This window comes from Ictalurus punctatus, chromosome 3 (assembly GCF_001660625.3).
Source record: "Ictalurus punctatus breed USDA103 chromosome 3, Coco_2.0, whole genome shotgun sequence".
Classification (NCBI taxonomy): Eukaryota; Metazoa; Chordata; class Actinopteri; order Siluriformes; family Ictaluridae; genus Ictalurus; species Ictalurus punctatus.
In genome coordinates, this window is record NC_030418.2 from 31482794 (window position 1) to 31501657 (window position 18864).

Consider the following 18864-nt stretch of genomic DNA (forward strand, 5'->3'; position numbering starts at 1 on the left):
GCAACTGCAAATTAATATCACCTATGTTTTAGCTAAATATTTATTAAGCATATATCAAACATTCATATTGACTGTTATCACTTCCGTTTTAAGATAGAAGACAGAAATGGGTAGATAAAACGATATTTGTAGCATTGGTATATTATCAGTATAAACAGAAAGCTAATCACTTTCTTTTTTCTTGTTATGTACACAACATAAAATGTGGTTCTAGGTCAAAGAGAACCAAAAAGGATATTTAACATCAGCAAACACACTAAAGACAATACAACACATCAAAACCTGACTGGCAATAAGTATTGCTACATTGGATTTGAAAATATAAAGGCAAGTCCAAGGTTCTGACCTGGAAAAGGGGGGATGAGGACAATGCGAACCCATCTGATCCAGGCTGTTGGGCAAGAGAAAGGCCTCCTGGAGTATCAAATGCCAGTGTAGCATCAAAATGCACATCTCCAAATGAAGTAGCCTGGGTCTCAGGCTGGGCTTTGTCCTAAAGGGCAAACACAAACTGTCAGTTCAAATCCAAGCTTATGGGGTACAGCTAATTAAGAATTGAGCTGATCTAACCAGAAGAGATGCTTGACCCTGCTTGTTGTAAATTCAATCGTGACAAAACACTCTATACAAATGATGCCATAAAGAACAAATATATAAGAAAGAAATAGCGTACCAGGATCTTGAACCTGTAGAGCAGTGAGGGGGCATCAGCCAGGCAGCCATATTCTTTATTGGTGGGGTTATATTTTGGCACATAGCCATCTGTGCCCGTACAGAGGAAAACCTTCTCTATGCTACAGGAGAATGACTCTCCCAAGTTCTGCACTGGGTCCACCATCACACGTCCATAAATGGTAGAACCTATAGGAACAACCAAGAGTAATCATACCATGCAATGTTCATCATATTCCTACTTAAACATAAGCGGTAGATTGTAACAATGGATTGTTTTTTTCAGTGATGATCAATGATCACTGATGATCTCAGCTTTTACAGTATGTTAATATTATTGTAAAATCAGTACATATAGCTTGGAAGTATGTTGCATTTTGTACTATGGAGAGAGAAAGCTGTGCTTTTAAATGTGAACTAATGAACTGTACATTATCTCAGTGTCTGTCTGATTTTCTCTTTTTGTAGGAGAAAACGTGAACACACAGCTCTGAGTGTGAGTGTGAGTGTGTGTGCGCTGAAAGCTGTGGTACAATATGCTGAAGATTATAATTCATTTATGACACCTAATGAAAATCTATGTTTCAACAGGTGGAAGAAGATGTGTGTGCTCGCACATTTGTGAATAAATGGATGGATACAGTGCTCCTGGTGCATACAGGGTTAAGGCGCTTGATCAAGGGCTCAGCAACATTGGCACTTGAACCCCCAATCTTCTGATTAGTAACACAGCACCTTAACCATTGAGCCACTACTGCCATGTGAGGGCTCATGGATGGATGGATGTATTTGAAGATGGCTGGGTAGATTTCTTTGATTCTCAGAATGGGAAATTTGTTATGGAATATGTTGTGAGCATAGATTTATCATCACTCTTGGTGTTTAAAACTCATGTTTAAATACCTTTATTTGAATATTGTCTATGCATTGCTGACATTAGGGGACTTTCCAAAAAAAGGTTGGCTGTTTAAAAGAGAACTACATGGTCTAATATTTGGAGAACAATTATGGGTATCATTGGTATAATACTGGTATCAGCCATTGCAACAGTCAGAGATAAAGCAGCATATCAGGATACAGAAAAAGCCCAAAGCTTATAGGTAGCCTTAAACTGACTGTCCATAAGTGTAGAGATTATACTGCATATGTAAGGGTTAATTTCAGGTTTATTCAGTTCAGTTGAGATTATTCTTAATCAATTTTTACCTTCAGTGAAAGCAACATCAGTGCCTTCTGCAAAGCCCATAGAGCCGTCAGATAGCCAGATTTCTTTCTTAGACAGTAGGAACATCTGTGTGTTCAGGCTGAACTCTGCTGCCACTGGGTCACTCACCTGAGAGGAAAAGAAAGTGTAAATCGGATTGTTCTCATTTTGAGTGAAAATAAGTTTTATCAGTGTTTTTAAGACTAGCAGATACACCAGTGTTGTTAGATTTGTTTTTAGAAATGTGTTTTTAAAAATCTTTTCTTATGCTTAGATTTAGCATAAAAGAAAATGCAACCACCATATATATTTTAACCACATTTAAATCAGTCTGACCTGCTGGAAGCGGATGTCCATGTCAAATGTCAGTGGCTCTCGGGGATGGCACACGGGTGGAATACTAAACTCACCATTAGGAGAAGCAATGCACGGAATCAGCTTCACTGTATAGGTGCCAGAGTAGTCTCTAACCTACATACACATATAACCATATTATGAGTGAAATCTGTTTTAGTGGTGTTTGATGTTAGACCACATAGAAATAACAAAACATAGGCAGTGCAATTCATAAAATAACCCTAAATTAAACTTAGTGGAAAAAAAATATATTAGGAGGACAGATCTGCTGCCTTGGTAGTAATATACTAAAAAGGAAATTGAAGCGGGTGTCCCATTTAAAGGGTGTGTAAGAAAAGAACCAATAATATGAGAATTGAATGTAGGAAACAACAGGCATGAACCAGAATACGCTATACGTACATGTTTGATGCAAATTAATCACTTAACTAGGTTTATTTTAGTTGAGTACTCACAGCAAAGTCAGAGACAAAACTCCACTGCTGCATCGGTTGGTTGTATGTAGGCTCAGTTCGGACCAGAGACAGAGTGAATGTAAGGCCAGGGTGATCAGCACACATCACTATGGACGAGAGGCTGCTTCCTGTAGGGCAATGAAATGATTATTTCACAACAAAGTGATCTGAAAGCTGTATAGTACAGTGCTGTGAAAAACGTATTTGCCACATCCTGATTTCTTCTGTTTTTGTGTATATCTCATACTAAATAGTTTCAGATCTTCAAATGAAATACAACATAAAACAAAGGCAACCTGAATAAACACACAATACAGTTTTTATTTCTTTATTTACTTATTGAGCAAAAAAAAAAAGGTTATCCAACACCTATCACCGATGTAAAAAACAAACAAAAAGCTATTGCCCCCTTAAACTTAAAATCTGGTTGTGCCACCTTTAGCAGCAATAACTGCAACCAAACGCATCCGATAACTGGAGATCAGTCTTTCACAGCACTGTGGTGGAATTTTGGCCCACTCTATAGCTTTGTAACCCTTCCCAGACTGATATATTTCATCTTTTTCCGAATCATCTCTGGAATTTCCTTTAACTTTGCCATAGTGTGTTACTGCGTAAGACTATTTAACCAACTTCATGCTGTTGAAAAAGTTCTACTTAAGTGTTGATTTGATTGAACAGGGTTTGCAATAATCAGGCCTGGTTGCGTCTTGTCCAGCTGAACCCCATTATGAATGCAGTTTCATAGATTCAGGGAATTAGTAACAACGGCGCAAATACATTTTCACACAGGCCCAGTTGGTATTAGAGAACATTTGTGCTTCAATAAATAACATTATCATTTAAAAACTGCATTTTGTGTTTACTCATGTTGCCTTTGCTTTATCTTAGTTTTCAATTCTGAAACAATTACTATGACATAATTATTATGAGCAAAAACAGAAGATATCAGGATGGGGCAAATACTTTTTCACAGCACTGTATAATCCACTATTGATGTACTGATGTATTGATGACAATTTCAAATGTTAAGGTTTAGATACAATTCCACTTAGTTGCCCATCATGATTATATATTTAAATTACATGTCTTAAATGGGAAGCCTGTCAATGCTTTCTATTTCTTTGCCTACAGTATGTATGAATAAGTGAGAAGAACACTTTACCTGGATGAGACATGACAAATTGTCCCCTGAATCGAGCCTCAGTCTTGAAGTTGACAACCAAGCGACCCTCCTCATTGATTCTCATACTGGTAGGATACATGGCACCTATAAACATTTTATTACACAAACAAAAAAATTCAATGACATCAGGGATAAAGAGTAAATTAAAATGAGACTATTTCAAGGAAATAGATATAGTATCTATATGAAATATTTATATTGGAATTATTGTTATCTGTAGGCCAGTTCAGGTTACATAGAACTATATACTGTATGCTCTGGAACTATATATGTACCTGTATATAAATACACAAAACATAATATTGTATAATTTATCATCATATAAATTTATATCCACATTACAGAGCCACTGAGGTGACACGGTGGTGTTTTTTTAATAAGGCATGACCAAGAGTTAATACATTGAGTCTGTGAGTTAATATTTCTTAACCACAAACAATCCACAAAGTATACCATGGCCTTGAATTATTATGTTGTATCCACAAGATACCAAAATCTTGGCGATGAAATGTGTAACTTGAGCCCACAGTTTGTGGAAATATTTTATACTATATGGACAAAAATATGTGGACACCTGATTATCATACCCATATGTGCTATTTAAACAGTGCTTTCTAGATTTAGTCCCCTTTGCTGTAACAATATATTTCACTCTTCTGGGAAGGCTTTCCACTAGATTTTGGAGGGTTGCTGTGGGGATTTTTGATCGTTTAACTAAAAAGAGCATTAGTGAGGTCAGGCACTGATGTCGGGTGAGGAGGCCTGGGGTGCAGTCAGTGTTCCAGTTTAACTCAAAGGAGTTCAGTGTGGTTGAGGTCAGGTCAGCAGTTCTTCCATACCAACTTCATGGACCTCCCTTTGTCCACAGGGACATTGTTATGCTGGAACTGGTTTTTGACCCCTTAGTTCCTCTGAAGGGAAATCTTATTGCTACAGAATGCAATGATATTTTAGATAATTCTGTGCTTCCAAATTTGTGGCAACAGTATGGCGAAGAACTGTAAATGGCTGTAATGGTCAGGTGTCCACATACATTTGGCCATATAGTGTGTTTCATACATTACCTTCAGTTATTTGGAGGCAAAAAATCAAGAATTTGTCTAAATCTTGTTGTATATCCATGTTGCAGCACCAGTGACTGCAGTGTGTCTTGATACAACATTCCAGGACAAAAGTGTAATATAGCTTTGTGATCATGAAATAGATCCGAAGAATCTTAATCTGTTTCATCAATATATTAATTCTTGACCCAACCTTATTAAAAAAAAAACACCATGTCACCTCATTGGCTGTGTATTTATCAGATCAGGATATGGTGACATCCTCACAGCTGTCCTCTGTAACATTAAAAATTATTGAGACCACCACTATATGGCTGTGAGGCTACAAACAGACAGACTACCTTGCAGTTCAGCCTCGGGGGGACTCCCAATGCCATCCTGCCACAATATGGCGGTATCATACACAAAGGTGAGACGCAGTTCTGACTGCAGGTCAAAATGCTGCCAGCCACCAACTGCTACAGGAGAGTGGAACACATAGGACACGAAGAGAGGCATGCGCAGAGTGACATAGGACTGGACCAAATTCAGCACCTACACACATAATAAACACACATTAGAAACATGGTCACAGAGTATGTTAAGCATGGATAAAATGTATGAGCACAGAATTCTGCTACTGGAAGCCACAGGTCTTGTTTGTCATTATTTTACAACCTACAGATGACTCATAGAGCATTACATGTTAAACTGAACCACATACTAAAGCAAAAATGAACCAAAACTGATTATTAATATACATATTTGTTAATAGCTGATACCCCAATCAATCTACTTACATATTAATTCTACGTACTTAAATATTATTTTCAGAGAACTACATACATAAGTGACAGATTACAACTCCCATGATCCACAATCCACAACCTTATGACATGACCTACAGTCTGCTCTTCCCACTCAAAGTCATCTGATTATTAATGACACTCACCTGTTCACAACCAGACTGCTCCCTTTAAATAACCAGAACTTTCAGCATTACTTTTTAAAGACTTGTGCCAGTATCATTTGCCTGTTGGGACTTGTTTTGGTCTGCCTCACATTTCTGAGTATTGCCTAGTTCTTTTGTTTGTGTATTTGTTATGCTGGTTTTAGTAATACCTGAACTTGTTTAGAAAACCTGCACTTGTGTCTGGCTGTCTGTCTGTCTGCTTCATGAAACATACGGTATATTCATGCAATTTATATACAGTGCATTCTATGAGCATGTGAGCATGTTTATTATTTTGGCCCACATTCGATTTTCAAAATGGATCAGATGACTAAATAAGGGATGCTAGATTTAGCCACACAAGGTAATGTATATTGTTTACAGTCATTTTATACAATTTTCTACTATTTCTGGGACTGAAAATAAAAGAAAAACAATGACGACTCTAAGATAGTGTAATTTTAACACTTTTTAGTTTGTAGTCTGCAATCTGCAGACAGTCATTTGATGGTTTTCCCTACTGATGCTTCCCCTGTCATTTTCAATTTCTATTTGTTTCCAGTTAAGTGAATGCTTTATTCTTGCAGTATAGGCAACTCAGGGCATGTGGGTAATCCCCTTTCACCCTCCACACTTTCCTCATTCCTTTACATGCATACAGATATTTAGGGAAAATACTGTCCCAGAACTCAATTGAACAGTGATTTCAAACTTTATGCAGTATAGCACCAAAACAACAACAAAAATATTAACGATTATTTATATATGTGTCCAATTATTTATATATGTCATATCCTACAGAATCAAACAATATAATTCCTTCACAAAACCATAAAACCTGTACCCAGAACAGCTCCTGTAACTCTCACCTGTCCATCAGTTCCAATGGATCCTCCACACTCATTGAGTAGCTCAGACATGTCATAGTAGCTGCTGAACTCCCATAGGCAGGCCTCTAGGTTCAGGTTGCGGTAGAATCGTAGAGAGTTGGCACTGCGCATGGCCACACTGTACTGGTAGGGTGCCGTCTCACCAATGATCTCTGGGTTCTTGGTGGCATCTGTGATGAAGCCATGGCCTGTCTGGATCTCGTTGAAGTCAAGCAGGTTGGAGCAGCGGTGGTTCCCAGCTCGGGTACCGTCTGGACTCAGAGTCAGCTCGAAGTTTGACAGTGGACGTGTGGAGATGACAGGTAGCATGCCTGAGCAGAACATCCAGGGCACAAGAGCATAAATTAGTGCAGGTTTTCACCGTACTTTATTGTGTGGTCCTGAAACGTTACATTTTTGTATCAGAACTCACTCATACTATTCAACTCATACTGTTCTGATTAAATATATTTATAATCCAAATACATTCAGATAAATCCGACACTCACCATCCATGTGTGGCATGGTAACAGTTAGTTTGATGAGGTTGGGGTAGTCAGGGTCATCGGGTCCGGTGTAACGGATTTTTGCTGAGAACGGCTCAGCACCAACGGTTCCAGGAATGCGAGGCTGGCAAAGACCTACAGATAAGCATCAAAACGATTACAGATTTTCATTCCATCCCAATTTGGTGCCAGCAATGCTTACGAGAGTTTTAGTTCTTCCATACTTAGTTAATATGACTTTAAATTGAATGAGACAATCAACAGATTTTCCTTAATAAAGGAAATAAAAACCAATGAGCTGTTATGCTCATGTTAACATCATACAAGATAAAAATACATCAGACAGTCAAACAATATTGAACTAGATTCAACTCAAAGGTCATTATAATTAGATAATGGGCAATTCTATGAAAATAACTTTAATGTTAAGAAGTCAATACTCAAATGTAAAAGAAGAGCTAACTGCTACTGGGCTCACCCTCCTCCCTGCTGATGACCGTGATAGGTGAACTGAGCTCCAGCCCGGCATCTCCATTAGCATTAAAGGCCCGAGCAGCACACTGCACACGTGATCCTGCTTGGAAGTAGATGGAGTCCAGTGTGATGGACTTGGTATTGGTGAAGAAGGTGTTGGTATCGACCTCACGCATGGGACTTGTGACTCCATCTGGCCCAGTGGGGGCACTAACGAGCCAGCGGTACTGAGTCAGGGTGTCGTTAATGTTCTCCACAGCACAGATAGAACCAGTCTTGTCAAAGTCAGAGTATTTGGGGTTGCATGCCTGAAAAAAATATACACAGATACAAATTCCAGAGAACACTGAAAAAAATTAGATACTTGACTACTTCAGGAGTATCGCTTAAGTGAAAATTTATATTCAGGCTACTAAGGTGGAGCAAAAAGCTTTATCTATGTCTTAAAAATGGCCTTTATTCAATGTTGATTATTTGTTTGTTGATTATTTTCCCATAACAGCATGTCCAGAAATATTCATCTTATACCACAGCAATTTGCCAATTATTACAATGTCTTATATTGTGGAACAATCTAGTTCCTGTTAGCACGTACATCACTATACAACAGCAATAACAGGTGTTCCCCCTCCAACCTCTCATGTTTGCCATGTTACTGAGAAACCATAAAGCCCTTTTTCCTGAAGAATTTCCCTCATCAGAAAACAAAGTTAGCTTTACCTCAGACTGTTACAAAGCTCTGACACTGGAGACTCCTTCTATCAAAGCTAAATAAACATCTTCTCACAAAAAAACAAAAAAACATCACCATCCATTATTACATGCATTTCTTAATCTGATTATGCTGAGCATATTCAACTTATGTATATCTGCCATACAAATACCTGTGTAAGTTTCTATTAGAAATAATAATGTATCAGAAATTAATATATTATTATACATTAATATACTGTACTCAATTGCCTCAAGTTGCAGCTGGAACTACTATCAGAGCTGCTGTTATGGAAAATTTAATCAAAACCTTTTGACCAATCAGATTTGAGAATTCAACAGTGCTGTGGTATAAATGCAAACTAAATCTAGCAGTACAAATGGACATGCAGAAAATATTTAATATGCTGTGTGGAGCACATTCTGGGCAAACGCAGTGTGAGGGTGCATGTTACGCTCACCGTCACACACACTACAGGGTAGCCTGTTGAAGGGTTTGGATGCTCCTTTGCCCGAGCTGTATCATCATATGTGAGCAGGGACACCACCTGGGGCACTGCTGGGAAGGTAACATCAGCTACACTGTCCATCTCCTCAATGTACACAATGGCTTTGCTCATCTGAGGGAATAAATGAAGAAAGAAAATGTTTTGTAAAATCAAAGCAGACCTTAAAAAGTAACAGAGATCATCATTATATATATAAAAAAAAGTTTAAAAGCAGGCCGATGGATCCTAATTATGATGTTGTGAGTTATACATTATTATACATGTGTACACTGGAAATATATACAACCTTAACTATACATAGAACCTCTTACATAATCCATGAAAGAGTGTATTGTATTTATGTACATTTTTATCTATGCGTTACTGACTATAAAGTGAATAATTCCCAATAGTGTTCACTCTGTTGTGTATAGGTTGTATTTTTTTTTTGACACATGTCCATTCTAATCTACAGCAGTGTTCACTCTTCCTTAAAAAAAAGAAAACAAAAAAGAGCCAAATCTAAAACTGAGCAAATTACAACTTTTTTATGAACCTATTAACCTATTAATCAAAGAACCTATTAACTGGATGCAGCAACTTTAAAAGTTAAAAAGTAATGTCAGTATTTATGTGAGGGGAAAGTTCCTTGTATTCAGAGTCAGGCTATGCAGGTTGATTTTCTGGGCAGCCAATTAAGATTATTCTTAATTGCATGTACTTCTGCATGTAGTTCATTTGACAAGTTATAAAATAGCACATGATCCAGTACATAATATCATTTTTTTACGATTTATTCATATTGTTGGCTGGCAATCAATTTCGCACACAAATTAACGAAGCCATGAGATACTACAATGGAGTTCATGATATTTTAATGTACGTGGAATGTAGACAATGACCAACACATACATTTCAGTTGTGGTTAGATTAAATTATTAGACAGTAAGTCTGGACACTCCTTGCTCGAGTCAAAAAATTGACTTAAGATCAGGGTCAGAATCACACATAACTGAGACATGCTTCTGTTTTAACTTCTGAATATCGATGTGCACAATTTCTGTCTGAGTATGTAATGTATCATCTCTGGATACAGTACACTATGCCGAGCACTACATTAAGCTTAATGCCCATATGCTGAACACTACATTAAGCCTGCCTTGCTCATGGTTGTACTGAATGCTTGCATATAGGTCAACGTGTCCACTGAGACACATTCATATTACAAAGAGCGCACGAGGAGACAGCGGCTGTCTCTACTGGAGACAGTGACCGGCCCCCGCTGACAGAGACAGCTGCTGTGTGGCTATTTTAGCAAGTGAAGCCAAAGCGCATTACTCCATGTCAGTGAGAATATTTATATATTCAATGACCTCTGACCTGTGTTTCAGCCACCATGTATTCATCAGGCTTCAAGTGGACAGTGAAGGCCTCGCGGATTTCCCTCTGTCCATCATAAAGGACCTGGACCTCCACCACATGCTCCATCTCCCCTTCTTTAAACTCCACATCTACACACCCACGCAGTCATAAACATGATATATGGCCCGTGAAAACAAAATGCACTATAGATCAAGTGTTAAAATCTGTCTTAAAGAGCAAATCAGTTTCAATGCCAGACTTCTCAGATTTGACAGGTTTGGAGTTTGTGTGTGAAATCGTATCTGCTGACCTTGAGACAGTGGGTTGTAGTCCTCTCCTGATGTGGCAGAGCCATCTTTGGTGTGGACTCTCACCACCGAGACTTTAGAGGTGTCACCCAGACGGACAACAGGGATCTTCACCACGGCGATCTCTCCGGGAACCTGAGGCTCCTGTACACTGTACTTAACCTCAGAGAATCTAATGATAGCCTCTGGAGGACAGAATAACAAAATACTTCTGTTTAGTTATGGTGATTATGGTTTGTCATAAATTATATTTTGTTAAATGGTTAAGACTTTGTGAATTTGAGACCACGGTGAATAAAAACAACAACAACAAGTCTTAAAATTATTCACTCATTATTTTTAAATAATTGAGTTTAGAAGTATGGATACTTTAAAACTTTCATACTGTTACTTTAAGCGTGTATAATTTTCCTAAGTATCATTTTCCTACACCTGTTTTTATAATTCAAAAATCCATTCAAATTGTTTTAGACCATGAGTTTATTTATTTCTAGATATTTTAATTATCCTTAATTAACAAATTAGCCATTCATCCAAATTATTACTTAATAGGCTTGGCTTTAACAAATGGTGTAGCACAGTAACTATTGTTAAATTTTATACAATATAGCAATTTCAATAGCAATTGAAATGTGAGCTCCTTTTAACTAGCTAACACTTTTAGCGAAGGATAATAGGTGGCTAACGTCAATTTCTATTGCAGCACATAAACTATGTGCATCAAAGATTTTGAATGCTTGGCTGGAATGCATTAGAAATTATTAAAACGGACTTTAATCATTGCACTGGTCCTTCACATCTTTAACTCAAAGAAGGTGCTTAAAGTGCTAGCTTGGGAGCTCCCTCGCTAATCATTCAAAACTGCTACTATCAACCATTCCATTCATGAGGAGTGAATTTTTTTTTCCCTCAAAGTGTAAAAAAGTGTGTACACTCAAGTTTATTTCAAAAGATGCAATATTTGCTTGAATAGAGCACCAACATCTAAAGTACTAGCTAAATGCATCCCATCAGTGATTTTCCACAAATTACAGAACTAAATTTCATTCCTGGATGTCATTCATCCACAACTACAGTAGGCTAGCTATTTGGGTTATAGATTATGGGCCACTTTTAAGAAATGGAGATCAAAAATACTTTCCCTGAGTAGTCGCTAGTCTCATACTCTTAGTATGCTTCTCACTATCTGCTGTCACCCAGCTTTGTGACTATTGTTTATGTCAATAGATAAAAGCACTATACAAATGCAATTTAACTGAAGTGAAAATCTTCCAAGAAGGACCATATGATGAGAACTGCTAGTCTTGTAAGTCCTGATTTGGCAGTTAGAGTGTTAGAGGACTTACTGTCTTTCTTGTCAGTGATGGTGACCAGAGTGTCCTTCTGCTCCCCCAGTGCAGCTCCGTATTTTGACTTGCTTTTCGGCGTTCCCAGAACTAGTCTGAACTCCTCATCATCCTCGTGAATGGAATCGTCCAACAAAGTCACCACACATGGCTTCTCATTCTCACCTACAAGCAGACACACAAGCACACACATAAAACCACAGACAAACAGTGTGCAAATGTTCACGGCTTGGAAAAAAAGTTACATCGATACAGTTTTTATTCATTCATTTGTCTTCGGTAACCAATTTATCCGAGATCTGGATCTGCAGAATATCCCATGAAACATTGGAAGCCTTTTTTATTGCAAGGCACCATGTAGTAATGAATGGATAAATGGATTCAGAGACTTGCTGACCTGGCATGAAGGTGATGATGGACGCATCAGTGTTGGGTCGCTCATTGTAATCCATCATGACCTGGGCAGATCCTTGGCGAGTATAGCAGCGGACAGTGGATTTCTGGCTGATGTCACCACTGCGGTACACCATGGCCCTCACCTGCCCATCAGATTCATCCACCTTATACTCTGTCTCTTTAAATTGCATTCTGGGAACTACCAATACAGAAATACAACACAGATCATCACATCTGAGATCTTATTTAAGTATTAGTCCTACACATGTTCTTATATACAGTAATTACTATTCTGATGACTCACGGTCAGTAATGGTATCATTGATAGTGATGACAGTCTTGCTCGGCTCTCCCAGCACAGCGTTCATGGGCATGCGCAAGACCAGCTCGAATTTCTCTGGCCCTTCCAGCTCTGGACGGCCCAAATCATCCAGGATTGTTACACGGAACGTCTGCATTGTGACGCCGGGAGCAAAATCCATGTTGCGACTGATGCCAACATAATCTAAACCAGCTATAGACAGATAGAGAAAAAAGTATCAGTATACAAATTGTGTGTGTATATATACTCTTAGTATATATATATATATATATATATATATATATATATATATATATATATATATATATATGTATGTATGTATGTATGTATGCATGTATGTATGTGTATATATATATATATATATATATATATATATATATATATATATATATATATTGTTACACATATAGATCTGTAACACTGGGTCAGCATGTGCCAACATTTTTCTGCATGTGTCTACCTTCAGCTGAAACAGGATCTGTCTTTCGAGAACGCACAGTCACCGTAGCTGTCTTGGAGAGGTCAGTACCCGTCCTCCATACTATCACCTCCACATAGCCAGCACTCTCGTCCACTGTGTACTCCGTCTCTCCAAAATAAAGAGCCGGCTCTGTAGGGCAGACAGAGGTCTAAATTACTGACAAGCATTGTTCCTATATTCAAGTATTAATTTATTATTATTATTATTATTATTATTATTATTATTATTATTATTATTATTATACTATTATGTCTTATATTTTTATTTGGACCTTCTGAGTAAATTTCAAAGATCATGAGACTTGGCTACCTTTTAAATATCTAATCAAATACAGACTGATCTGTATCTGCATACCACAGACCATCATATTTGCATAAACACTTCCTGTTAGTCTCAACTGCATATTCTGCATCAAATTACTTGAATAAAACCAACCTGATTTCATAAAAAGTTTGTAGGAAATCAAACAAACCAGTGTGATGAGCATAGGTTTTGGGTCATTTCCTAAGCATAAATAAGAAAAGTATGAACACTAAGTCCACACCTGACTCTAAGCTTAGTACATTTTTAACAGGACCTGAATCATGCAAATTATTAAGAATGTGTGTGATTCAGTACCGTGCAGAAAAAATGTCAAATAATTTACTTTTTTACTTTTAAATACATGCATGTGTGGAATTGTTATTTCCAACCATGTCATCACATCAATATCATTTTCCCAGGGGAGAAGGTTGTTCAGGAATTTTCACTTTCCTCTTTTTTCGGTGACATGACAAGCTGTAAATGTAAGTGAGAACAAGAACTAGATGTTCCACAACATTACTGAGTGTACACTGAGTGTAACTATACATTACTGTTGGCAAATTGCTACAACGTTACAGGTATAATGGTGTCATACCACTGTCATATTGATTATTTCCCTATAACAACACACCCTGTTGTGTAATGCATTATAAAATGCCATTCCATCAGTCAAAAGGAATGTCAAAGTGAGACAGAGAAAGAGAGAAAGAGAGAGAGACTCCCTGTGTCATCGCCATCTAACAGCACAGGAAGCACCTTGGCCCTACTTACTTCCTGCCAAAGATGACAGGCAAGAAGGTCTGGTATTACAGCCAAGACACACTAATGTATTTTTCTGAGAGCAGAGAAAATAGAGGACGTGGTGTGGGTAAAAAAAAGGGGTGGGGGGTTAGATTCAGAGGAAAGAAAGTGATTTCCACAAAAGTCCTACAGAAGCCAGTCCAGAGAAACATAACAATAAGACCCTGGTTTTTGGCTTAAATCCAAACCATAGGCCTCTCCAACTGAACTTCTCACATCCCCATTTGACCCCTACCACACACATACACATACAAACACACTAGCAAGATCTGTTAGACCTACCAAGAAGTTTTGGCCACAGTTGTGGCCTACATTGTGTGCATGAATCCTCTCTACTGTTGCAATAGAGAAGTAAAGTCTGGGAATGTACATACATTATTTACATATAAATCTGCCTAAGACTCAGGTTGTAAATAACTAAGGGAAGCGTCCATGCTAATCTGGCTTTTACTGGAAAGACATAAGATGTAATATATAATATATAAGTAATAAGATATAATATATAAGATGATATATGTAACATATAACCACTGAAAGTGTGGAGAGTGAAAGGTATAATCATGTATTCACAGCCTGTAGGTAGCACCAGTAGGTTTAATGGGTTAGGCTTTGTGCTAGTGATCGTAAGAAGGTGAATTCGAATTTCAGGATGCCAGAGAGGCATTTTTGGGTTTCTGATCTAGGACCTTGTTTTTATTGTATCCTCTCTCAATTCACTATGGATAAAAACATCTGTAAATGAATTAAAATCTAAGAAAATGCTGACCATGAATTCAGAAGAAAGCTTATATGTATTTGTACACAAATTACAATTTATAGGCATGCATTTAGAAAATGTAGCGAGGCAAAAACAAGTTGATTACATAAACTTACACCATGTATATCATTTACCTAGCCTCAGATTCTCTGCCCACAGAATAAAGAACATCTGTTATCTTTCTGGTAGTCCCAGTGTCCGAATATTTTCCTTTCAGATATCAGTGCATGGAAATGCATCTACATAGAAGTGCAGATTTCCAATCAGGTTGTGACCTTCATGTTTTTGACAATAACTATCAGACACTCCAAAGGCAGTGGTTGGCCTGTCTAAGACTGAGACTAAGTTTATATACACAAAAGAACAATACATTCTTCTTGTCTTCTTCTCTACCTGTATGGACATGCTTGCACTGATCTGTCCATGCAGGGGCTTGTGAGTCATTAGACCTCTAACTTGAATTCTGTTCTCTTCCTTTTCCCATGTTTTGGGTTCTTGGGTTACAAGGCTTTGAAGGATGGCTGTGGCAGGCATGGTGACAGATGAAAAACTGGCATGCATTAAGAATCACCATTAACCATGGAAGAACAAATGTATGAAATAAAGGAGAAATGAGGTGGAAAGAATGGGCAAACCCTCAGACCTGAAACTAGAAATAGGAAACGAACAAATGCTTTTTGATGTGCAATAGATTTGGAGGTGCACAGAATGAGCCTGGGAGTCATGAAAACAGGTAATAGTGTGAGTGGGGAAAAAAACAAAAACATTTTGCTATCAAAGAGATTTCAGGTATAATTTGTAAGAAAAAGACAATACAAGACAATCATTTTGGTAAATAAGATTTTTTGTGTGTTTTAGAGGTCAGTAATATTGCTATATATTGGTAAAGACACATTTCCTGACCCAGTTCCCCTTTCTTAAAATGGACTCATATACCCTAATTCAGTCATACACCATAGAATTAATAAATAGATAAATAAACAATAAGAGTAAGTCTAGAATCTCTGTCTTCTTAAATTACTTTCCAGTCACAAGAAGCGTTATCCCACTGAACTGAATATACCAAATTCAGTATGTTCAGTAAGACCAAATTCAGAGTATCCACATAGAGCTCCAGATTATACTGTGGATAATAGTTAGGTGGATAAGAGTCAGATAGTTGTTGTTTTGAGACTTATAGACTGTCCAAAGCTTATCTCCTCTTCATTTGTCTTTCCTTTGATTCCAACCTGGCACAAGCTGACTCTTTCATTACATGTGTGTATATGAGACTTCACTAGTCAGAGTAGTAGATCAGCTACCCTCTAGCTAAGAGGGAGTAGGTAAGAAGAACATAAAAAAGAGCACTCGGACTGTTATCAGATATGGAGGTATTTTGGACTTGCTTTCACTGTAAAATGCCAACCTGAACTGACTTAATCTGATGTCTCCCTTTAGTCTTCTAAACGCCGCATTGTGAGGTGACTGGAGGAGTAGAACATAGCCACATTCGTGATCTCAAAAGTCACATCTTACTGTTTTCTTTCTCTAGCTTAGCCAAAATATTTTACACCACAGTTGAATGTTGAATAATGACTTGATTGGTCAGAGGGTGTTGCTTAGATTTTTATTACAGCTGTGCTATACTAATTCTGTACTGCCAGCTGTAAGGAAAATCAAGTTCATATTAATTCACTATTGTTTCTATAGTAACAGCTAATTCACAGGTACACATAATGTATTATTATTTAACAAATAAAGCTTTATAATCACTGATATGATGATGCTTTATTTAATGTTTAAGGAAGGAGTCTCCAGTGTCAGTGTTTTTTTTTTTTTGATGCTGTTTATAACATGAGCGATAACAGTAACTTGTGGATGTTCCATAACATTAAAAGGAACCATAAATGGATAAAAATACAATGTGTTATTATTTAGTTAATAAAAACACATGATCATTGGTGGATTGTTGTAGTATAAGAGGAATAAAACACCTTGCTGTCATTAGAAAATAATCAAGGAGGTAAAAGTAACTCCACTTTGTGTCAGGCTGCATCAGACCACCACATGCTTAATAATATTCCTATAACAGAATGCCTACAGGTGTTCTTTTCCTTACTTATTAAATACAATGTGATTAACCAGGCTGGACATGTTCTTCATTTGTATCACAAACTCAAGTCAAGATCAATAATTGTGAATAATAAAGACACTATTTTCCTTGAACAAGCTCACAACCTCATATGAGTGAATTAATAGTAGTTACTGTAGGTTACCTTGCATGTACCATCACTCACCATCATTGCTGTCTGCCAGGATGATGACCTTGGCACTGGGGAAGCTGGCTCCCACCTGACCTCCCATAGGCATGCTCAGTGACACATTAAAGCTCTCCTCTTCCTCATACAGCGAGTCATCAATGATGATGATGCGGCACAGCTTCTCCCGTTCATCCTTGTCAAAGCGTAGCACGCTGCTGTGGTCCTCAGGCCGAGTGATGTAGTCGGAGTAGGAGAGCACTGTGCTGGGGATGGTCCCTGTGGCACTGCCTGAATGAAACACAGTGTAAAAATTCTAATATGAAATAAAACACTAAAACATCATTAGCTTTCATGCAGGTGTGGTAAATTTTTAACCTGGCTAAATTAAATGAAAGGATTTTAATACAGTTACAGCATAAGGAAAAAGTGTAGCTGAGGTGTAACCACTCACCTTGCTGTGTGTAACAAATGACCATAAGCTCCTGGCTTACATCTCCAGATCTGCGTACAGGAACCAGCAGTTCTCCAATGTCCTCCTCTATTAGGTATTCAGCTTGAGGGATGAACACAGTGGACTCTACAAAAGACAAGAAAGCAAAGAGGTGGGAAAAAGGCACCTTAGCACACATCACTTCCTTTGACAAATCTTAATATTATTTAAGTATTAGACCCAGCACTTGTCAAAACTGGGAATATAGAGTGCATGCATCTATGTCTAATTTAAGCCTACTATAATTTGATTTCTTTTCTTCATTTCTGTGGAGTAAAATCAATCCTTACCATCACCAGGGTCCACAATTTCCACAGTGGCTTTATCTGGGTACTCTAGAACTGCCATTACTGGTTCAGAAAGTTGGATCTCAAAGGTTTCTGAAGTTTCAAACTCCTGGTCAGTGAAGATCTTGACTCTCCAGGTAGCTGTAGTCTGGCCTGGATTAAATTGGATCTGTTTCTGGGCTTTTCCACGAAAGTCCTTGTCTTTTTCAGCAGTGCCATCCTTAGTGGCAATGCCTGGGAGAAAACAAATAGAATATGTGTAATCAAAAAGGCTGTCTTGTGCTCACACCGAACATCCTTTCAAAACAATTAGTACTGTTTACCTTTCTACACCTGTATACTGTAATGATTTATAGTCTTACTTTCTGGTGTCACCCATAAGAGGATGGGTTCCGTTTTGAGTCCGGTTCCTTTCAAGGTTTCTTTAAGAGTTTATTAGGGATCTATGGTAAATCTACATCCAGATTTCTGTAAAGGTGCTTTGTGAACCTCATTATATGTGAAAAATGTTTGGATATTGTTAAGAGATTTTTTTTTTTTTTTAAGTTAAGATTTGCATTGCGCTGCTGTGAGTTGCTTCATGGCAACTCTTTGACAAAGATCTTACAAACAGTATGTCATGCTTGTCAAGTTATAAAACTAAGGTCATAGTTTAAGATGAAATAAATCACTGTTAAAAGGCTGTAAAAATACCAGCTTCACCTAATAAGCATAAACGTACTGGCTTCTGATAAGAGCCAACTCACTAGAAATGGTTCCATGTTAAGCCTTTACTCCAGTGGTAGCCACAGCTTTTGGCTTGGACATGAATTAGTAGCTTGGATAACAATGTCATGAACGTGAAAGAAACATTATTT

At 37.7% G+C, this 18864-nt stretch overlaps 1 protein-coding gene across 1 annotated transcript in view; it reads right to left on the bottom strand.

Moving 5' to 3' along the window:
* frem3 (Fras1 related extracellular matrix 3) overlaps window positions 1-18864 on the bottom strand; it is a 39780-nt gene that overhangs the window by 1821 nt on the left and 19095 nt on the right. Inside the window, exons 4-23 of the mRNA XM_017465055.3 lie at window positions 18011-18241; window positions 17682-17807; window positions 17267-17518; window positions 13109-13258; window positions 12631-12840; window positions 12328-12525; window positions 11931-12095; window positions 10587-10769; window positions 10295-10425; window positions 8888-9046; window positions 7720-8023; window positions 7245-7376; window positions 6736-7067; window positions 5277-5469; window positions 3854-3958; window positions 2689-2816; window positions 2213-2347; window positions 1879-2005; window positions 674-861; window positions 347-493 (exon numbers count right to left, since the gene is read on the bottom strand). Coding sequence (XP_017320544.2) covers window positions 347-493; window positions 674-861; window positions 1879-2005; window positions 2213-2347; window positions 2689-2816; window positions 3854-3958; window positions 5277-5469; window positions 6736-7067; window positions 7245-7376; window positions 7720-8023; window positions 8888-9046; window positions 10295-10425; window positions 10587-10769; window positions 11931-12095; window positions 12328-12525; window positions 12631-12840; window positions 13109-13258; window positions 17267-17518; window positions 17682-17807; window positions 18011-18241 — 3596 coding nt within the window. The remainder of the gene's footprint in view (window positions 1-346; window positions 494-673; window positions 862-1878; window positions 2006-2212; window positions 2348-2688; window positions 2817-3853; window positions 3959-5276; window positions 5470-6735; window positions 7068-7244; window positions 7377-7719; window positions 8024-8887; window positions 9047-10294; window positions 10426-10586; window positions 10770-11930; window positions 12096-12327; window positions 12526-12630; window positions 12841-13108; window positions 13259-17266; window positions 17519-17681; window positions 17808-18010; window positions 18242-18864) is intronic.